The sequence below is a fragment of the Cynocephalus volans genome, chromosome 9 (assembly GCF_027409185.1).
Source record: "Cynocephalus volans isolate mCynVol1 chromosome 9, mCynVol1.pri, whole genome shotgun sequence".
Lineage (NCBI taxonomy): Eukaryota > Metazoa > Chordata > Mammalia > Dermoptera > Cynocephalidae > Cynocephalus > Cynocephalus volans.
The window spans coordinates 147382588-147405983 of NC_084468.1; the positions used below are offsets into that span (position 1 = coordinate 147382588).

At 38.0% G+C, this 23396-nt stretch overlaps 1 protein-coding gene across 3 annotated transcripts in view; it reads left to right on the forward strand.

Annotated features, from left to right (window-relative positions):
• LOC134386460 (tripartite motif-containing protein 75-like) overlaps window positions 1-23396 on the forward strand; it is a 49509-nt gene that overhangs the window by 4919 nt on the left and 21194 nt on the right. Inside the window, exons 3-6 of one of the 3 annotated variants that reach the window (XM_063108657.1) lie at window positions 650-876; window positions 1746-1986; window positions 7043-7155; window positions 17119-17270. Coding sequence is in view for 1 of the 3 variants with exons in the window: in XM_063108659.1 (XP_062964729.1) it covers window positions 7091-7155 (65 nt within the window). In the remaining 2 variants the exon portion in view is untranslated. The remainder of the gene's footprint in view (window positions 1-649; window positions 877-1745; window positions 1987-7042; window positions 7156-17118; window positions 17271-23396) is intronic. The other 2 variants (XM_063108658.1, XM_063108659.1) reach the window with 2 other exon arrangements.

Below are 23396 nucleotides of genomic sequence, written 5' to 3' on the forward strand. Positions count from 1 at the left end.
ATTTTGTTGATCACCCATCAGTTGATGGACGTATGGCTTCCACTTTTTGGCTCTTATATAATACTGTTATGAACATTTGTGTATAGTACAAGTCTTTGTAAAGATATGCATTTTCTAGTTTTGGTTTTTAAGCTCTGAGGGTTAAATAATACCAGAAAGGTATTTGAAGTTATGTTTTTTTTTTTTGAAAGTTATGTACAGTATGCCAGAAATAAAATTGTTAAGTAGTGTGCTTTGAATAAAACACACACCTTCCGAAAGACAATTTAAAATAGGCAGAAAGGGCCTGTTAAATTAAAAGTATGTAAATGAACATACTGTAATGTTTAACGTTTGGTTTATAGTTGGTCTTCAGTAAATGGTGCTGATTGCTGTCACTTTAAATCATAGAGTGCCTAAGTCTGCGTTCAGGTTAATGTAAAAACGAGAAAATTCTAACTGAAAATTATGTAACATTATTAAGATAAAAATATTTTAAAGATAAAACTGTGATCTGATCTTAATAAAAGCTAAATAATGTTTAAAATACTTATTGAGGTAGTTTTTCCATGGAGTGTTAGTGTATTAGCATAATTTTAGTTAGCATCTTTATTTGAAAATAATAGAATGTGTATGTGTATGTACCTAAAATGTGTATTTTTATTTATAGGATTTGCTGTCATAGATGCATCACTACAATGCTGGGGTTAAACAAAGTGCTCTTCTTGGACTTAAAGACCTTTTGTCTCAGTACCCATTTATAATTGATGCACACCTTTCAAACTGACTGCTGTGTTTACAGATAAAGATGCTAATGTACGATTAGCAGCAGTTCAGCTTCTTCAGTTCCTGGCCCCCAAAATACGAGCTGAACAAATTTCTCCATTTTTTCCTTTGGTAAGTGCCCATCTCTCTAGTGCCATGACTCACATTACTGAAGGAATTCAGGAGGACTCTTTAAAACTTTTGGACATTCTGCTGGAACAGTACCCAGCTCTAATTACTGACCATAGCAGTATATTGCTTAAGAATTTTGTAGAACTTATTTCTCATCAGCAGCTGTCCAAAGGACTGGTAAATAGAGACAGATTCCAGTCCTGGATACTTTCTGTAAATCCTAATCGGAGACTCACTTCTCAGCAATGGAGGCTGAAAGTCTTAGTGAGACTCAGTCAATTCCTTCAGGCCTTGGCAGATGGATCCAGTAGTTTGAGAGAAAGTGAAGGACTTCAGGAACAAAAAGAAAATCCCCATGCCACTAGCAACTCCATTTTTATCAACTGGAAGGAACATGCGAACGACCAGCAACACATCCAGGTTTATGAAAATGGGGGTTCACAGCCAAATGTCAGTTCACAGTTCAGGCTACGGTAAGAAGGATTTCAGTTATGTCCACACTCAGTTTTCCTATTTTGAATTATAACTGCTGACCATTGATGGCTAATGATGGGAAGATATGCAGTTGTATTTCGTAGTTTTCATATAGTTACTCATGATTTGATTTGGTTTACTGATGGGAGGAGTCATTTGAAAGCATATTAATTTATTCGTTTCTAGCAGAGCCTAATGAGAAATAAAACTTGATGATCTCTGTTGGCTTTGTCATCTTAGAATTTCATTTTTCTTTCTAGTCTTGATTAATGTAATTATTAGTTTATGGAACTTCATTTTAGTGGTATTTTGTATTTAAGATTTAAATTAAGCAAGGGATAATAAATATTTTTTAATCATTAATCTTTTTCTTCATTCTTTCCCTTCCTTATTAGGTACCTGGTTGGAGGAGGCAGTGTGGATGAAGGCCTGTCATCTACAGAAAACCTGAAAGGATTTATTGAGATAATAATTCCATTGTTAATTGAGTGCTGGATTGAAGCTGTGCCTCCACAACTATCTGCTTCTGTTGGAAATGGTATAGAACGAGAACCTCTACAGGTTATGCAGCAAGTTCTTAACATTATTTCCCTTCTGTGGAAACTCTCTAAACAACATGATGAAACCCATAAATTGGTGAGAACTAATGGGTTCTTTATTTTCTTAGTAATGCCTTTTATCATAAATGGGAAGATTAGAAATCAGCTTATTACTACTAATTGGTTATGCATTTTCCAAAAAATACCCAGAGTTGAACTATAAACTTGTTTCTTTTGCACAAAACTACAAGTTAGTTTTTAGAGACAAATTAGTGAGAGATTATTATCTGAATATATTTAATGCATTTTTTTTTAAGTGAAATGGATAACTGAATATACCTGATTTCATTTGTTTTTATTAGGTGTAATTCACAGTAGAGTTGCAGTGTATTGCTTATGGCAGGTTGATTATGTCAGGGTATTCTAGTTTCTGAAAGTCTGTTGTATTATTAAAACAGTTGCTTATTAAGTAGTCTCTTCCACTTTGTACCCCATTGCCATATTTAGCAGAAATGGAGCAAACTAAATGGGTAGTTAGCCCTGAATTGTTTTAAGTATGCTGTAGTGAATGTAGTACTTGCCATGCTTTTGCTGTGCAACTAAGGAAGAACAAACTGTAAGATTAAAGTGTTGCTAAATTAATATGGTAGCACACTTTAAAAGATCAGCTGCTGGAGCAAGACTTCAAAGATTGAAGCATCTGGTTTATAGAAGAATTCTGCATGGACTTTTGACTAGGCAAGTGTGAATTCTTGAGGTGGCCTTTGTACAGATAAAACTGAGAATGCGGTGTTTTTTTTGTTTTTTTTTTTTAATTCTTTTTATTTCATGCTGAAGTTTAGAATGAGTCAGAAGGCTGCATAAACTGACTAGGGATAAATTAAATAGTATTTGATAATCTCGCAAAGCTTTATGGAATTGTATTAAGGTGAGTGTTTCTTTTAAGAGCTTGCTCTGTTGCTAATAATCCATGACCCATCATCTGTAAGGACGTTTTTTGAGTTGTTTTTCCAAACAGGGTAGCATTTTGTTTAATAGTTTTGAGCCTTTCTGTCTTTTGATTCATTGCAGAAACTGGCAAAAAAAAAATTAGTCATGATTAGGGGTATAGTATGTGATTTGGAGAAAGTAAAGCTTGATTTTCATATGGCAGTTGGTTTGTGATTAGGCTAGTAATAATCTGTACAGCTTCTTAGAAAAGTATATGTTAATCTGCAATCTTGAATTGGTCTATTTTCATCTGAAAGGCTAAGATAGAAAATAAAAGTAATGATATTCAACATGGACTTTGAGTACCAGCCTTTTCTTTGTTTTTAGAGAGCCGAAAAATAAAAATTCCAAGCCTCTTTGGTGTTTGGTGACATATGAGCACCAGTAAACTTTTCGTACTGCTTTGGTAGTTGTATTTGTATTTAGATAGGATAGTAGGACCAAAATAACAAATCTGCAAATTTATTAATTGTACTAGTTTTGGATTATCTATTACTATTTTGATAACACTGACAAAGGATCTGCTTTAATTTTACGGATATTTAAAATAGTATGCTTTAGATCTATTTTGTGTTCTTATAACATGGCTACATTTTTTTAGCAGTTCCTTAACATAGGCTACTAAGTTTAAAGACTGTATAGACTGTTGAAGACCAGAATACTGCATTGAGATACGGTTTAAAACTGAAATGACTGGAGTGGGAAGGTGGTTAATTCAGATAGGAATAATATTTGAAAGCATCTGCTGGTAGAATTCTCTAGTTTACCTTAGCAGATTTGTTATGCTGAACTGTAATAACTTGATAAAATAAGAACCATTATCTTAGAGACAAAGTATAAAAATGTATGTTAGCCATACATAATGCCGTTAAAGTGCATGTTAATTAATTTATTTTTTACCACTTGCACTGTTAGTTTCTCTCTCATTCACCTTTATTTGTAGATTGTTAGTTAAGATATTGGGTGACCTATAACAGCTTAATCTTTTTTTAATTTCCAGTATTGTTTCCTTCCTTCCCTCCTCTCTCCCTCCCTCCCTCCCTTCTTTCCCTCCTCCCTCCCTCCCTTCATTCCTTCCTTCCTAAGTTTTTGATATTTATTAGAAAGCATTTTTTTTTAATTGACACAATAATTGAACATGTGTATGGGATACTGTGTGATATTTCAATACATGTGTACAATATGTAATGATCTTAATTCAGTCAGTCAACATATCCATTACCTCAAACATTTATCATTTCCTTGTATTGGGAACATTCAAAATCTTCTTTTGTAGCTCACTGAAATATACAATAAATTGTTACTTACAGTTACCCTACAGTGCTATACAGAGCACTAGATCTTATCCATCCTTTCTAGCTATCATTTTGCATCTGTTAGTCAACCTCTTCCTAGTCTCTCTCCTCACTCCCCTTTTCTGCGTCTGGTAATCACTATTCTACTTTCTGTGTATAAGCAATCAACTTTCTTATCTTCGACATAGAGCAAGAACATGCTGTATTTCTCTTTCTGTTCCTGGCTTATTTCACTTAAAATAATGTTCTCCAAGCTCATCTGTGTTGCAACGGTTTAATCTTTAGGAGGAACAGAATGGCATTTCTTGGCCTTAAAAGTGAATCACACACCACAGGCTGGATTGTAACTTTTTCCTCAAAACCTATAGGTTTTTCTGTTGATAAATTGACATCCGGGTTAGGTACACAGTTCTAAAACCACTAATTACTTTTAAGTGTTGGTGCTGTTTAATGCATTTAGTTTACTAGTATTTGCAACATATCTGAGAAATTTCATTTGTATTCAACTAGTTTTTTTTTTAAACCTTTGTAGTAATTTCAAACTTTGATCCTTGGTTTGAAAAAAAATCTCAAGGTATATTGAATGTTATTTGCAGTGGTTGAATACCCGGATCCTTACTGAGATTGCTTATTTCTGATATACTGTGTGTATACTTAATGTGTAGCTAGTTTCTAAAATGAAAATACAATTTAACATTAACTTTTTAATTCGCTTTGGCTTTCGGGGTCCTGGGTGTCAGGGTCACAATTGTAGTTATGCACTCTAAAATTTTTGTTTTGCCTTAACTTTGTATTTTAATGCTGGGCTTACTTGCTACTTTTTTGCTGTATGTCTCATTGCTGTTATCCTTTTCCCATGAGGATTAGAATTTGCAACTAAACACAGACAGATGCATTCATGCTTCTTGAGGCATTTATTCTAAGATTTGTTGGGCATCTATAAATGTGGCTACTTAATTACAATTTAAAATGCAGTTCCTCAGTCACAAGTGTTCGATAGCTACATGTGGGCAGAGGCGACTGTATTGGACAGCACAGATAGAAAACAGTTTCATCATTTCAAAAAGGCCTTTTGAATAGTGTTGTTCTAGGCTCTGGATGTAGAGATAAACAGATTGATAGATGCTTGCACTCATGTTTACCTTCTAGTGGGACTGATAGACAGTAAGCAAATGTATACTGTTGGTACTAGGAAGAAAGATGAAAGTAAAGCAGGGTGTAAAGACAGCGTGTGTCGGAACAGAGTGAGAGGGAGTTTAGATAGTTTGTTATGAAACGCACTCTGAGGGGTAAGACATTTGAATGTCACCGAATGAAGTGAAAGAGCGAGTCTTGCGAAGGTTTGTGGGAAGAACATCCTAGGCATAGGGAACAGCAAGTATAAAGGCCCTGAGGTGAGAACAAGTTTGGCATATTTGAGGAAAGGCAGGAAAGCCTGTGCAAATGAGGTGCTAGGAGAATGGTAGAAAGTGAAGGAGAAAAAGAGTAGTGACAGTATGGCCAGATCATGTGGTTCTCTGTGGTCTCTGGTAAGGAGGTTGGATTTTAACTTGAGTGCGGTGGACATTGGAGGGTTTTGAGCAGAAGAGTGGCATGATCTGCATTATGTTTATTGAACTTTAATATGTTGAGTTTACAAAAGTAGAACACTCATTGACTCCCTTGTGCTTACTGTCCAGCTCTAGTAACCATCATTTCATGGATGACCAGTTTGCCCTACATATATGTACACCTATTCTCTTTTCCCCTTTCTGTATCATTTTGAAGCATGATTTATGTTTTAAAATATCACTGTGGCTGCTGTGTGGAGAACTGACTTTTGGGGGATAAGAAGAGAAGCAGGGAGATAAGTTAGGAGGCTATTGCAGTAATCCAGGTAAGAGATGGTAGCTTGGAGTAGAATGGTAGCTAGTGGTTGAAGTGATGAGAAGTAACTGGATCCAGGTAAAGCCAACAGCACTGCTGGTGTGCATAGTGAAGGAAAAAGGAGTTAAGGACAATGCATGTGTTAAGGTCCAGATGGCAAGGTGACTGTTGATAGGGAGAGTTTGGTTTTATTCATGTTAAGTTTTAAAATGCCTGTTCGACGTTCAAGAGGAGATATCAGGGTACAAGATACAAATGTACATAGAATCTGGAGTCAGGCAGAAATGGTACAAGGATTGATATCTGGGTAAATCCAAACATTTAGAAGTCAGGGAGAATAGAAGAATCTTGTAAAGGTTACTAAGAAGGAAAAACAATTGAACTTTAGGGTGACCAGCTGTTTTAGCATCTCAAGTTCCACCTCCTAAGAAACCACTCAGTCTCTTGCAAAATGGGATAGTTGATGACCCTGGATAGAAGGGAATAAGAGTGTTATGATCTGGAATTAGAAAGACAGTGTTCAAGTAGGAGGGAATGATAAAATTACTAATATTTCTGAAGCATTTTGGGAAGTGTATTGCTTTGTGAAAGTGTTAAATATCTTTAATGTGAAATAATGGATTTGCTGAGGAATAGAGTTAGGGTATAAATAGACCACCAGGTATAAGACTTTCTTAAGTATTTTATAAACATTGCATCAATGGTCCAAATTCAGAATTTTCTTAAATCTCATGTACTCTCCCTTTTTTTCCTCTTAAACAGCAGATAAAATTCAAGTAAAAGTAATTATTAAGCACCAAAAGGATCTGCAGATGAAAATTATGTGCAGTAATAGTTCATTTTAATTTTAACATTTATTTACAGATCACTGGCAAAAGATGTATTGTAATGAAACATGTCTAGTTGAATAGCAATAAGTTTTCAAATTTCTGCTTAAACTTTCGTTGGTTATTTCACATTATTTTTTCTTGTAGATTTTATAATCTTTGCTTATTTTAATAGGAATCATGGCTTTGAAAGAATTACCTCAGTGATTTTGAACACCATTTTATGAGCCATTTTCCATATGCCTTAAAAGAAATAACCAAGCACAGAAGGAAAGAGACAAATGAAAGGTATTGTGATTCTTTTCCACTGTATAGGTTTGAAAAGCTTTTTAAACAAATTATCAGTAAGTAATTAGTCTTAATATGGAACTTTCTAAACTGTGAGGCATTTATATCTAGATTTTGTGAAAATACAAGTAGCAGTAGTATGGCTGATCTTGAACAAGTCACTTTAAGCCTTGGGACTAACAGGTTTTTGATTTTTTTAAAAAAAATTAAACAGTGTTTTGTGCTACAAGAATGTATCAAATTACATAAATATTAATTTAGTAAACGTTGCTGAGGTGGGGGGATTTATTTGGGTGAGACACTATGTAATTATTGCATCTCTAAGTGAGATAGTATTTTGAAGGTCATCTAATTCTGCTCTCGTTTATACATGAGGAAATTGGTATGACATTAATATCAGTATCCTGAAAGAAGAGGGATAATTGGAGAATAATCAGAAAGAGATGGGTGATAGATTAAAATATGGAGTTAAAAGAAAAAGTAAGCCTGAAAATTATTTAAAATGTCCACCTCAAGTGAGAGCAGATAAATGTGAGAACAAATGATGTGATAAAGTATGACAAACAGGTACAAGCTAGAACACTTAAAACTGTAGTTCGCCCAAGTGAACAAACACTTGCAAGGGATCTTACAGTCTGTCAAAACGTTCTTAAATATACCAAAGAATCATTAAGCTCTTTGAGCAGGTTTCAAAGGATATGCTTAGAAGTGATAAGGCTGTTATAGGCATATGGTTTTTTCATTCATTCACTAAATATTTATTTTGGTTGCTTTCTATGAACAAAGTATCGTGGTAGAGGTAATCAGATGTCTCAAGGTATACTCGCTCTCCTAAGCAGTTTCGTTCTGAATTGTAAGAAAGTGTGTCAGGAGGCAGAAAACACACCAGTGACTTTTTTAACAGAGAATTTAATATAAAGAATTGTGAACTGAAAAACCAAAATGACAGAAGGGAACAGTAAGATATTTTGGAGGTAGCAACTGAGGAGGCAGCTACTATCTCTAGAACTGGGGGAACAAAGAGAGGAATGGCAGAAGCTTGGAGAAGGGAGACAAAACTCTGACCTCTGAGGAGTGGGTGCTGCTCGGTTGGTGCTCGTGTCTTGAGCTCAGAAGTGGGGCCCAATGGGACTGAGGCCCAGAACGCTGCAGAGGGGGCTCTGGCTAGCTGGTGCTGGTGTTTCTTAGGGGGTGGTTCTGTTTCTGTGTCAGAAAAACTGCAAATTGGAGTAAACTGTGGCTACTAGAATGTGCTGCTAATGGCCTAAAGAAGATCTGCCGATCGATACTGGCAGCAATAGGAAGCAAAAAAATAGGATGGGAGAGTGTCTCATCTTCCTACAGCTTTGTAGTCTCTTTTTACCATTATTGGCAGATCCCAATGAGAAGCAGCTGCAAAGGAAAAAAATGTGGCTCACAGAGTCCGAGCACCAGGATGACAAAGCCAAGCGTAAAGTGTGGGTTTGAAGCTGAGAAACAATAGCTCAGTAACTGACAGGAGAAGTGAATTTACATATTTGAAACAAGGCAGTATATAAGTATCATTAGAACTGTATAATTAAGTGCTATAGGAATTCATAGGAAGAGACAGATCCCTTGTTAGGATAAACAGACAAAGCTATATTGAAGAGTAGTATTTGACTGGATGTAGTGGATATGATTTCAGCAGGCAGGAATGCAAGGGATGAGAGACTATACTAACTGGAGTAGACAGCATACAGGAGAGCTGTAGGATTAGGTAAGGATGGAGAGCATGGACCTGGGTCAAAGCTGGTTTCTGCTTGTCACTGGCCTTAATGCTCAAAGTAATTTCTTATTTCTGGAGTTTATTTATCTTTTAGCCTTGATCCTTTTGGCATTGAAGAATTTTGGTTGGGTTAGAATTGTTGTTTTAGGAAGAGTAATTTAGGGAATTTCTGGAGTTGAGGTGACAGAGTCAAACAGAGAGATAAAATCCTGACATCTTGCTCAAGAAAATTTTCCCCCACGTACAATTTTCTTATTAGAGCAAAAGTTTTTATCCATGGGTAAGCTTCAGAAAGTCCTTGAACTCTTGAAATAATGATATAGAATTGTATATTTGTGTATTTTTTCTGGTAAGGGGTTTTATATATAATTTTTATCAAAATGAGATTAAATAATGGGTAGAATATTTGGAATTTAGTAGACCATTAAATTATCCAAGAGTATGTTGTTGTACCATTATTTAACACATGTATTAGACATTTAATATGTACAAGGCACTTTCTGTACTAGGTGGTGAGCATTTATTCATTTATTTTTACATTTTAAAAATCAGCTTTATTGAAGTATAACTTATGTACAATTAAATGCACCCATTGTAAGTGAGCAGTTTGGCAAGCATATATACTCCAATTACTATGCCAAGATATAGACCTTTTCCTTATCCTAAATTACCACATGCTTATCTTTAGTCAATCTTCCACATCTCTTGCTACCCCAGGCATCCGCAATCTGATTTCTAACACTATAGGTTAGTATTTAGTTTTAGAACTTCATATAAATTTTTTTTTAAAAGCATACTGTGTATAATATTTTGTCCCTGGCTTCTTTCAGTAGTCTTTCTGAGATTCATTCACATTCTTGCATGTAACAGTAGTTTGTTCTTTTATATTGCTGTATAGGATTCCATTGTATAAATCTACTACAATGGTCTTATCCATTGTCCATCAAATTCATTTGTTTTTTTTGTAAAGAAAACAAAATTTATTGCTTACAGTTTCAGAAACTAGTAAGTCCAAAGTGCAAGAAACACATCTGGTGAGGGTCTTGTCCTGGTGGGGACTACAGCAACTCAGGGAATCACATTGTGAAATGGTGGAGCAGAGAGAGTAACTGCCTTGTGCTGTGCTTTTTGTTTCCCTTTTGACTCAGTTTTTATTTATTTATTTTTTGTAGATATGATTTTATTTATTTTTTATTGGTTATGAATATTCATAGAGTACAAAGCAAATTGTCACCACTCGTGCCTAAGATGTGATGGCCAGGTCCATACTGGCAGCTTGCCTATTACCACAAATTGTGATTATACCCTGCGTCCCCCACCCAGTTATCCCCCCAATTATCCCTAACCTCCCTCCCCATCCCCCTTTGTATCCTTAGGTAATGTTCTCTCCCTCTGCAAGTCCAACACACCACTGTGGTCTTTCTTTCCTTCCTTCTTTCTCTCTTAGCTCCCACATATGAGTGAGTACATATGGTATTTATCCCTCTGTGCTTTGCTTATTTCACTCAACGTAAGTTTCTCCAAGCTCATCCATGTTGTTGCAAATGGGAGAATTTTGTTCTTGTTTTATGGCAGAGTAAGTATTCTATGGTGTATATATAAGGTGGTGAGCATTTAGTGGTAAAGGAAATAGGCAGGGTGCCAGTTCTCATGGAGTATAGTTTAATGAGGGAGACATACTTATTTCTCTGATTCTTTAATCAGTGACTGACTGATAAATATAATGAAGGAAGAGTTTACGGTATATACATAAGGAGGCGGTCCTGATCTTTCAAGGGGGAGGAGGGTCCTAGGGAAGGCTACTGTGATGAAGTGACATTTGTCTCAAGATATAAAAGGTAAAAAAAGGAGTTAACTTGAGGAGGTTGAGATGGAGAATTGTAGGCTTTTTAGCAAACATGGATTGCTGGTATAATTAACTTATTCTTCATCGGGTTCCTCCAGTGGTTATTTTTTGGCACTATAGGCTGCTCTTGTTAGTGCATTGAATACTTAGTACATACCAATACAGATCATAGTTAGGGAAGCCAACAATAGTCTAGGCCAGTGGCCTTCACACTCATATTCATGTTCCCCCAGTATATATATTTTTTTTTTTTGTCGTTTTTTCGTGACCGGCACTCAGCCATTGAGTGCACCGGTCAGTCCTATATAGGATCCGAACCCGCGGCGGGATCGTCGCCGCGCTCCCAGCGCGGCACTCTACCAAGTGGACCACAGGCTCGGCCCCCCCCAGTATATTTTTAACTTCATGTCTAAATTTTTTCATCTCAGGTTGAAATAGAGAGTTGCAAATGATATAATTTATTTTGTTGTGGTAAAATATATATAACATTAACCATTTTAACTGCTTTTTTCCCCCAGTATGCATAAGTATCATTCTTTTATTTATTTATTGAATTTTTTTTTTTTAGCTTCTCAGTGTACATTGATGAATTTGCCCACTCATGAATTTGCCTATTCGTCATACCTCATGTTAAGTGGACTCTTATAGTATTTATCCTTTTGTGTATGAAATAATGTCTCTACAACAATGTTGTAACATGTATTGGAATTTCATTTTTTTTTTAACAGACTTTATTCTTTAGAGCAGTTCTAGGTTCACAGCAAAACTGAGCAGAAAGTACAGAGTTCCCATGTACTCTCTGTCCTGATCCATGCATAGCCTTTTTCACTATTAACACTGTGTAGCAGAGTAGTACGTTTGTTGCAGTCTGTGAACCTACATTGATACGTCATTATCACCAAAGTGATAATTTACATTAGGGTTACTCTTGGTGTTACACATTCTGTGAGTTTTGACAAGTGTATCCATCATTATAGTATCATACAGAATAGTTTCAGTGTTCTAAAAATCCCCTGTGCTATGCCTAGCTTTTTCATCCCTCCATCTCCTAACTCCTGGTAACCACTGATCTTTTTACTATCTCCATAAGTTTTGCCTTTAACAGAATGTCATATAGTTGGAATCATACAGTATGTAGCCTTTTCAGATTGGTTTCTTTCACTTAGTAATATTCATTTAAGGTTCTTCCATGTCACTTGTTGGCTTGATTATTTCTTTTTAGCGCTGAATAGTATTCCATTTTATATGTATGTATACCACATTTTGTTTATCCATTTGTCTACCAGTGGACATTTGGGTTGTTTCCACCTATTGACTATTGTGAGTAATGCAGCTATGAACATTGGTTTCCAAATATGTGTTCAAGTTTTTGCTTTTAATTTTTTTGTGTATATCAAAGGATGTAATTTTGGCATTACTGAAAATACCGACATCTAAAAAATTCAGGGTAGTTGAGTTGTCTTTAAGAACACTGCCTTTTTGGGCTCATAATTTATTGATTTAGATGATTATTCTGAGTTAATGCCGGTAAGTACAACTAGCATGAAAAGGTTTGTGAATAGATGCAGCTAAGTCTTGCCTTTGGCCTACAGATCAGTTTGTGAAAACAGTTAATTCACTGCTGACTAGAGAAGTCCATTAATTGGAAAGATTTTTTTGTTTGCTGGGGAAATTTTAGTTTATTTTTTCAGAGGAATAGAGATTTGATTAATTTAGCAAGTTGAGGTTGATTGAATGGTGGTTGGGTTGTGAATTTATTGCAAAGTATGTTAGAAAGGCCAGATTTCCATTTATGGTAGTGATAGTTTCTTTTAAAAATATTTGTTTTTAAAATGTGAGCTGTATCAAATAATAAGTAAATAGAAGTTCAGACAGTATGCGAATGATTACGTTTTGGCAAATGTACTAACAAACAGATTTCTTTTGGGGGACCAGAGAACAGAATAAGCTGCAGAGAAAGATAGCCCAGTAGGGATTGAGTACTTCAGGAAGCAAAAATCAAAAAGGAAATTGATTTGCAGTTTCATCCACAGAAAAAAATCAGGACTTCCTGTCATTAAATCGAAGAGAAATATCTGTAAAGGCTAAAATGAAAGATCATCTAGAATAGCATTAAAAGGTTACATGGTAAAAAGAGGTTTGTTGGATGTATTGTATATAGAAAGTTTTCATAACTAGTTTAAATAAGGACTCCTTTGAAGATCTAGAATTGTTAAATCCATAAGGATTGTTATTACTTAGGGAGAACCTTATGATAAAGGAACAGAACAAATTAGGCTGGAGGTGGGAGGAAAACTCCCTGAGATTTTGTGTAAGCAGAAGACTTTTTTTTTTTAATGTGTATTTTATAAGCATTGTTGGTATTGTGAGACAGTTGATTACATTTAGCTAGCTTACTCTTATGACATTTATCTAAGGCAGTAGTTCTCAAAGTGTGGTCCTTGACCCCTGTGGACCACAAGGTAAGAACTACTTTCATAATTATATTAAGATGTTATTTGCCTTTTTGTTTTGTTTTGTTTTGACATTTGCACTGACAGTGCAAAAGCAATGGTGGGTAAAACTTGGTATGATAGCATGAATATAAGCAGCAGCACCAAACTGTACTAGTAGACACATTCTTCACTGCCATATACTCACAGTGTAAAAAAACAAGCCAGCTTCACTTAAAAATGTCCTTAACGAAGCAGTGAAAATTCTGATTTTATTAAGTTATGACCCTTGAAAACATGCATTTTTAATATTCTGTTTGATGGATGAATGGGAAGTGTACGTAAAGCATTACTGCTGTATATCAAAGAACTACAGTTATCTCAAGAAAATAGCTTTGTGTGATTGTTCTACTTGTAAGTATTTTTTTGGAATGGACTCAATTTTAACCTAAAAATGACTGAGACAAACTCAGACTTGGGTGTTTTGGCAGACATTTTTTTCACAAAAATGAACAAAGTGGACCTCTCAATTCCAGGAAAACAACTGGTATTTGTTGCCAATGATAAAATTTGAGCTTTCAAGCAAAAATTGATATTTTGGAGAACTTCTTTCTACCACTATGAATTGTATCCTTACTTTTTCTCCCTTTCTGCTCTTCATTTTTTTTCATGTATCTCTGTCCATCGGGGATCATTAAGAATCTTCTGGAGCTTTATTTTTTTTGCATAAAAATATTTTTTTTCTTTTGTATTTCTAAAGAATGTTTTAGTAGAGTATAATATTCTTGGTTTGGCAGTTATTTTCTTTGAGCACACTTAAAATAACATTTTACTGTCTCCTGGTTTTCACTGCTGTTTAAGAAGTCAGTGACGAGCCTAACTGTTGATGCTTTTTAAAGTTACATGTTAGTTTTTTCCTCCTAAAATTTTTCTCCTTGTCCTTTGTTTTCTGCAGTTTCATAATGATGTATCCTGGTGTGGTTTTCTTTCCTTTTTATTTATTCTCCTTACAATTCAGTAGACTTACTGAATCTAAGATCTTGAATCTTCAACAACATGTCTTTACTCAGTTCTGAAAAATTCTCATTATCTTTTAAAAAATTACTGCAGTACCATTTTCACTTTTAATGCTAATTTAGTATAGAAGAACACTTCAAAAAGTTTGTGTACTCTAATTTTAGGGATATTTACTGAATCCTCTCCTATTTTTCTTGTTTTTTCTTTATCTCTTATCTTCCAGTTTTTAATTCTTTAGTTGTGTCCAGTTGTAGGCAAACATAAATCCATTGAATTTTTTTCCTAATTTTTATTTTAGTTCTAGAATTTCTGTCCACTTGTTCCGTCATCATTTATTGAAAAGATGATCCCTTATCCATTGAATTGCCTGTGCTTCTTTGTCAAAGTTCAGTTGACTATATTTTTGTGGGTTTGTTTTGGGACTCTCTGTTCCGTTATCTTATGAGTGTCTCTTCTTTCACCAATACCATGCTGTCTTGATTACTGTAGCTTTATAGTAAGCCTTGAAATGGAATAATGAGAGTCCTCCTGCTTTGTTCTGCTTCAGTCTTGTGTTGGGTATTCTGGATCTTTGACTGTATCGTATAGACTTTACAATCAATTTGTCAATAACTACGAAATAGTTTGATGGAATTTTGATTAGTATCATGTTGATATGGATCAAGTTGGAAAGAACTATTCCTTAAGCGACTAGGATGTTGTAGAACTGGAATTCGGTTTTATCTGAGCTGTTTATTTTATCCTGGGAGAGAAATCTTTGAGGATCCAGCTTAAAGTAGCGATAATATATCTTTGGCTGGCCTCGGGGCTTAGACTTTTGCCTTCCTTTCTCTGTGGAGCCACTGAAAGGTTACCTTAGTTTTGCAGCTTTTTCTTTGGAATTGGCAGTTGCCCACAAGACTAAATCTTGAGTGCCTGGAACTTGCTTTTTCCTCGGTTTGGGGGCCCAGTAAATGAATGTTCATTTTCTTGTTAGCTCTTTTGAGAGTGCTTTTGAGATTTAAAAAAAAAAACACGATTTCATCCAGCTTTTAGAGTTATTTTCAAAAGGAGGATTGGTTCTAACTACCTACACTACCAATACTGGAAATTGAAGTTTCACCAGAGACCTGCCTCCCTTATGGAATTGATGGTTGGTATATTTATTCTTTAAAATTTTTGTATAAATTCTTGGAGGATCAGAATGAACTCTCCCACGTTTGAAGATGTCCATTGAGACCTTTCAGATAGTAATAGATTATGCTGTTCAAGATAAAGTTACGGTAGATCATGTAGCGCTCTTCCTGTGGGGAAGAAATGTTGCAAGTCTGTCCCAGTTTTTATTCTCTCTTTTCTTGATGAAAGAATTCCCAATTTTTAGCTGCATATATGGCTACACAAAGCAAAATCTATATTTCCCAGCTTCCTTTGTAGTTAGGAGCAGTTATGTGGGTAGTTTCTTTTAGATAGTTCAGACTTCTCCCATTATCAGACTTGTACATTGAGTTGTCTATGGGTCACCTCTGGCTGGATTTATGACACTTTAGCTCACATACCCAAGGTAGCATTTATTTCTAGATCGCTGTTTCTTTTTCATCATCATCGTTATCAACTTAGTCACCAGTGCTAGATCCCTTGACTCCTTCCTTTTCCATCATCCCCAAACTCACTCATATATGTGTACATTTAAGCACATTTCAGGTCCAGGTAATTTTTATTCTTCCTAAATGCCCCACTTCTCCCAGTTCATACCAACAAAGACCCTGGTTCTTGGACCTGTCATCTCTTGCCTGGATTGCTAAAATAGCTGCACAACTGCTTCTTTGTTTATGGTCTCTAACTTGCATTTTTCCTTTTGCATCCACGGAATCATTCATCCGAAAGAAGTTCACAACCCTGTTACTCCCTTCCCTACAGAATTCATTTTAGTGTCTTTAGCCTTTGACTCTTTGTCATTTGGTCCCATTTTACCTTTCCAGGCCCATTTGTCATTTCTAGTCTTGCATTTGATGAAATGCAATTGACAGCGCCAACTTGACTTATCTTTTATTTTCCTTCTCATGTATTTGTGGTTTCACTCTACTGTGTCCTGGCTTAAGCCTAATCTAGGATTCATCTTTTCCTTTAAATGGTTAGTTTGAGATATTTATGATTTTAGATAACTTTACATTTTTCAAAACATGACAGAAATAGGCTCTGTTGTTGAATATATCATAGTCTGAAATGAATATGTTCTAAGTTGCAAATTGTGTCTTTATAAGAATATTCTATTTGAGGTGTTTTGAAATTTCTTTCAAGCTTTGAAAGGCATGTTTTTTATTTGACTAGAATTAAAAAAACTGATTTTAATATGGAATTAAAAAATTAAGTTATTTCAGACCAGTGCTTACCTAGATAAGTCTCTGAAGACACATGAGGAAATTGCGGCCAGGAGAAATTAGTGATTCTTTTAAGTCAAATGATTACTTAAAAGCAGAGCCAAGATCTACTGTGGTGTTCATCCAAATATAAGTATCTTCTATTTAAAAAGTCTCTAAGTGTGTTAGGGGTTTCAAGTCTTTTTATCTTTCAAATCTTCTGAGATTCTCGGGCATTTACCTTTTGTGTGAATAGCACTTAGTAGTGAACTGAGCAGTATACACTGTAATTCATGTCTTAACAACCTTCATTCCCTAATGGATGGTTTATTTCTAGAACTGTGGCCTAAACCTGGCCTATGCACCTGTCTTTGTGGCAATTTATCAATTCTAGAAGGAAATGTGTTTTATCCATTGATTGATTATTTTAAGTATTCTAAATGAAGCAGACACAGTTGATGTAACACTTTATAGATGTGTGTTTGTCTTTGTTTTTAGCACGAAGCATTGCACGATTGTCTCCAATAACATAGATCATCTCTTACTGAACTTAACACTGTCTGATATCATTTTCTCCCTGGCCAGTGCCTCAGCTTTGACGAAGGATTCCAGTTGGATAGAAACGATAAGGAAATTTGTGACAGAGACCCTTGAAGATGGTTTTAGGCTCAATAGTAAGCAGCTGAACAGATTGCTTGGTGTATCATGGAGGTTAATGCAGATACAACCAAACAGAGGTAGGTAATGCTGATTTGCCCTTATTTAAGAGAGGAGCTCTTATGCATGCCATTTAGGTTCTAGCTTTGAAATGATGACTTTCAAACATTCATGTAGTCAGGTTAATTACATTGAAGCCTTAAAAGGTAGCACTATCTGCTTGAACTCTGAAATTGTCTATGGCTTAGTAATTCTGTTTTCAGTGGTTGGTCCACTCTGAAGCAAATTGCTTAAGAGTTCTGCCTGTTGTTTTGCCCCCCATAGATTTGTTACCCCACTTCCCCTGGGTGATGGAGCCACAAAGGATTACTTAAAGCCTTTTTTTTTTTGAGCAGTGAGAAGCCCCAAAGTGGTTAACTTTCCCGGAATTTTTAAGCGAGAGGCATTCCTTTTTTGGGAAATTAACCCCATTTGGGGTTTTTTGCATTTATTTTCCAGACCAGGAAGAGAACATAGGTAGGGTTATAGTTTTACAATATAGACTGGTAACTTTTAGTCATCAGCACCGCACTCTACCGAGTGAGCCACGGGCCGGCCCTAGACTGGTAACTTTTAGTGAAACAAGGCAGATGACATTTTAGTAAGGCAATTAAGTGATTTATTAACAAACATTTTTTACAGCAATTTTTTTGGTATTTTTATAATTTAATTAGTAATCTATTTGTTTTTGAGCCAGCAACCTTGCTGTGCCACAAATTTTTATTTTACAGCAGAGACTTTATAGCTTGAGGAAAATTTTCTGTTTTTTGCAAGGTTAATATTTGAAACTGTAAGGCTTTGGAAAACCAGGCCCTGTGAAGTACATATGCTTTATAGTATATTCCACATCTCCCCCCATTTTATTTATTTTAAAAGAAAAAGCAAAAGTTACAGATTAGGTTGGCACAGTTAAGACAAAAGCATTTAAAGCAAAGTTGGTATTATTTAGCATAGCAAGTTTTTTTTAATTTACTCTAGGTGAGGACTGAGATGTTATTGTTTTTTAGGGCAGCTGCAGCAGCATTATTTTAGGTGCTGCGAATTGGGTGTAATTACCAATTGTTGAAACTCCGGAAAGGGATTTTGCTCCATATAATAGTTGATTCTGAGTTTAGAAAGTTTGTTAAACTGTTTAGGACATTACTGTTTTTAAAGCATTTAGTTTTTTGTAAAATTTTTGATTAATTACAAGTTTTTGTTTAAGAACAGGATGTTTTATTTAAGTTACAAACACCCTCTTTAAGGCCAGGAAAATTTAGAGAACTGCTTTTGTAGAGAAGACGTTTTTCCCTTTTTGATTAAGGCATTTTTTATAAAAGCATTAATGATTAATATCTTGATTGAAAAGGTTTTACTTTTCTTTGTATAAATTTTTTGCTGTTGGGAAGGCTTTTTCCCAGGTGGTGATTGAAAGGAAAATTTTGGCTTACTTTTTTATAGTGATTTGTTTTACATTGGGGGGAAGATGAACAGCAGGATGAAGCAGCAGTTAGGCCAAATGTAGGCAACATGAAAGGGGTCAGAACTTGGAAGTGAGACCTGCTATTTTATATTTAAAGTTTTAAATTATATTTTGTTATAAGGAGAGAGTTAATTTTTATTAAACTTATAAAAATAGCCACATTGTTATAGTTATGAGGGTATTTAAAGTTATTAAATTTGGGGGGATTAATAGGGAGAAAACAAATGCTTTCACTTTTGTTTTAAATGACATTTTACCAAACTGTTGTTAGTTATAGATAGCTTGAGAGAGAGAGAGAGAGAGAGAGAGAGTTTTTTACATTTGAAAACATTAAGAGAACCAGCAGTGTTTTAAAATAAGGAAATTGTAGGGGCCGGCCCGTGGCTCTCCCAACTGGATAGCCCAGCTCTCCTAACTCCATGAGGAGATGCTTTGTTCCTTCTAAACACAGTTCCTCGTCGGCCGCTGCCAGGAGTAGGTCATCCACATACTGCAACAAAGTTACCTGTGGGTTACAGGCCTTGAACATAGCCAAATCTTGGTGGAGGGCCTCATCAAAGATGGTGGGCGAGTTTTTGAACCCTTGAGGCAGGCGGATCCAAGTGAGTTGCCCTGCTAGGCCAGTCTCTGCATCTCTCCACTCGAAAGTGAAGTACTCTTGACTTTTTGCAGTCAGTGGCAAACAGAAGTATGCATCTTTGAGATCCAGTACTGAGTACCAGGTCCTGTCTAGAGGTAAAGAACTTAAAAGATTATAGGGATTAGGGACGGTGGCCTGGAGATTGGCCACGCGTTTGTTTACCTCTTGGAGATCTTGGACCGGTCGGTAGTCATTAGTCCCAGGCTTTCGGACCGGCAGCAAGGGCGTGTTCCAGGCTGATTGACACTTCCGTAGGACTCCCAGCTGGAGCAAACGAGCAATGTGGGGGTCTGCTGGCTTTGCGTGCGTCTCGGGACATTGGGTATTGTCGGACAGCTATAGGACTGGCTTGAGCCTTCAGCTCTACGTGGACGGGGGGCCTGTTTTTAGCCTTCCCTATCCCTGCTGTTTCTGCCCACGCCTGGGGGTAGTTTTCTAACCACCAATCCATCTGTCCAGTCTCCTGCCCTTGCATTTCAAACAATTGGTATTCATCTTCTAACCTGAGGGTTAGTATCTGCAGAGGCTTTCCTTGCCGATTTAGCACCCGAGGTCCCTTGGGGTCAAAATAAATTTGAGCACCCATTTTGGTGAGCGGATCTCTTCCTAGCAGTGGGTAGGGGCACTCGGGAATGACTATGAACAAGTGGGATACCCGGCCCACGCCTAGGTCCACTGTTCTTTGGGTAGTCCATGGGTACTGCTTGTACCCTGTAGCCCCTTGTACCCATGACTTTTTCCCGAGAAGAGGTCCGTTTGCTTGTAGCAATACTGAATTTTCGGCTCCAGGGTCTACTACGAACTGAGTAGGCTTCCCCTCCACTTTGAGAGTTACCCTGGGTTCGGGAAGGGGACCCGAACCCTGTCCCCCCTAATCATTGTCTTCCTGCAAAGCCAAGACTTTGGAGGCTTGAGGCTCTTTCTTTTTCCTGGGGCAGTTTCGAACCCAGTGTCCTCTCTCCTTACAGTACACACATTGATCCTTCGCCAGGGGTTCCTTTTTATTGCCTGGCACCATTTTATTGGGCTCCCTAGTCTCCCTAACTACAGTGGCCAGAAGTTTGTGACAATTTTTTTCTTGGCGCTTTTCTCTTTATTTCCTTTGCTTCTTCTGATTCTGGTATGATGAACCTTTTCAGCCACCTGCACTAATTCTCTTAATGACTTATCTTGCAACCCTTCCAGTCTCTGCAGTTTCTTCCTGATGTCCCTACTAGACTGGTCAATAAAAGCGACCGTCCCTGTAGCCTTATGCTCTTCACTATCAGGATCATACGGGGTGAACCGACGGAATGCCTCCATGAGTCTGTCCAGGAATGCTATTGGAGACTCATCGGGCCCATGGGTTATCTCTCTTACATTAGTCAAATGGGTGGGGTGTTTTGCTGCCCCTCTGAGGCCTGCCATTAGAGCCTGGCAGTAGACCTTCAGGTGCTCCCTATCTTCCACCGAGTTGAAGTCCCAGTTTGGTCTGATTAACGGGAACCATGCATCTATAACATCATGGAGGAGGGTAGGTCGCCCATCTTCTCCTGGCACATTCTTTCTTTTTTTTTTTTTTACCGTTCCAGCTTTATTAAAGAAAGATATCTGCTGGGCTGTGCTCAGCGTCACAAGGCCCAGGGCTGCCCTGGAAATGGGGGACAGCCAAGAAATATTGTGGGTTTTTTTTTTTGTCTTGTCTTTTTCGTGACCGGCACTCAGCCAGTGAGTGCACCGGCCATTCCTATATAGGATCCGAACCCGTGGTGGGAGTGTCGCCGCACTCCCAGCGCCGCACTCTCCCTAGTGCGCCATGGGCTCGGCCCTCCTGGCACATTCTTTCGAGCTTCCAGGAGGATTTGTTGTCTCTCCTCGGTAGTGAACAGGACCTGTAGAAGCTGCTGGCAATCATCCCAGGTGGCCTGATGAGTAAATAGGAGAGATTCTACAAGGTTAGTGAGACTCTGGGGGTTTTCAGAGAAAGGGGGATTCTGAGATTTCCAATTGTAAAGATCGGAGGAAGAGAAAGGCCAGTACTGTAAGGGCTGGTTGCCCTCTTCATCAGCGGGGCCGTAAGCCCGCAGGGGGAAAATAGGAAGAGCATCTGGAGGGGCCACTCGTTTACTGCGTGTCCCCTGAGCAGGCCCTCCCTCGGATTCATTTTCTGGTGGTGCGGACGGCCGGGCTGCCTGTGATCGGAAAGAAGGGGGAGGGGGATCAGAAAGAAGCCAGTCTGGGTCGGTGGACGGCAGGACCTCGGTTTCTTTTTTACTTCTTGGAGAGCAAACACAGCCATTGGACCTGTTAAGGGAACAAAGGGACGGACCCACGGAGGAGGATCCGTGACTCAATCTTCCCAGACAATGATATAAGATGTCTGGTCTAGGAGATTTTCAGAATTGAAAATTTTTCTTTTTACCACTGTAATCAACGGCACAGAGAAGGAAGCTTCAGCAGGCCATCCGGGTTGGAAAGCTGGCCACTCCGAAGAACAAAGTGTTACCCATTTATTCTTTCTAACCGGCACAGACAAATCATTTGCTCTTTCCTTCACGTCATTCCAGTTTTTCAGAGTCAGGCTCAAAGGGGTTGAGACAGTCTGCCCCATGGCGCCCCAGAAAATCGTCAGTCCCCACACACACACACACAACCAGACAGACAAAAAACAAAACACAGATGCGCCCCTGCCACGAGCGCCACAACCAGATTATCAGAGAACTCGGGAGGGGTCTCTTTACTAGTCCTAGAGATCTCCCGTGGAGCCGAACCTGTTCGTCTCCTGCGGAGGAATCTGGAGCGTCCTCCAGGACTCCTGTGGCTGTGGCGTGCCGGCACGTCTGCCCCGCCGCTTGTCCGCTTCAGATGGCTCCGCTTTGGAGCCTCAGAAAATCTAACATCAGACCGGTGATTCCGTCCTGGAGCCACCAAAACCAGATTATAACAGACAGCTTACAGCTGACAACCAAAGAAACAGACACAGTCATACCGACAATGGCGGTACCTGCTCGAGTGATCCTCCGTTCTCTAGTCTTTGGTCCCAGGGAGAGCGAGCCAATCCCGGACGAGCCCCCAAAAATGTAAGACCCGTGCACCAAGAACAAATCCTACAGAAAGGAGCAGCTCGCCTCACAAAGACCACAAGACCAGGACCGTTGCAATCAGCAGGAGGGATTTTATTTTTCCAGCATGCTGGGGCGCTTTGCCTTTCGGAAAAGCCCCCCCAGTTTACAACACAAGCATTTTTTATACAGTTTTTCTTGAACAGATCTTTATGACAGGATGAGTTGTCGGTTATCAGTGGCGCCCTTGGATTTGTGGGCAGACTCTAGCAGGCTAGTACCCTGGTAGATCTGTGGCGCCTTTAGATTTACAGGTGGGCTTTAGTAGGCTGGTATCCCCGATAATGGCGCTTCTTTCAATCCTATATCTTCCTTGGCACCTGGCAAGGAGTCTTTTAGATAAGGAACCAGCCCGTGCCTGGGACCTGGTGGGGGCCATGTCCTTCTTGGAATGTTTAGTGTACCTGGGCCCCCTGCTGCTTAATAGCTCCTTAGAAGCTGCTTTACATTTCAACAGCCCCTTAGAAGCTGCTTTAGATAAAATGCCTTTAGATATGTTCCCCCGTTTTAGCAAGCGTTTGCAGAAGGGAATTGCGCAGGTTAAAGCTATACTAGCAAATTGTGCAGGTTAGAGCTATATCTTTCTGTTACTAAAATCCCACAATATCTTCTACCAGTGTTAAGTGTGATTCTCGTTGGCTGGGAAATCAACGAGTATAGCAGATCCCATTGTGCTCCTTTCCTACCCTGTCTTTCTGTTCTTCAGTTACACAGTTCTTCAAGTCTCTTAAAAATTCGTGTTTGGCTCTCTGCCGCCTCAGGACCTTTGCCTCCGCTGTCGCCCCAGAGTCTTCCCCCTGCTGACTCCTCCTAACCCTTATGATCCCAGCTTTAGCTTTATTTCCTCTGGGGAGTGCTCCCTGAAGCCTTGGCCAGGCTAGCTCAATCTGAAGTTAAATGCTTCTGTGGGGCTCAACTTCCCTATTATGACAGTCATCACATAAATAATTAGTTTTTTGTAAAT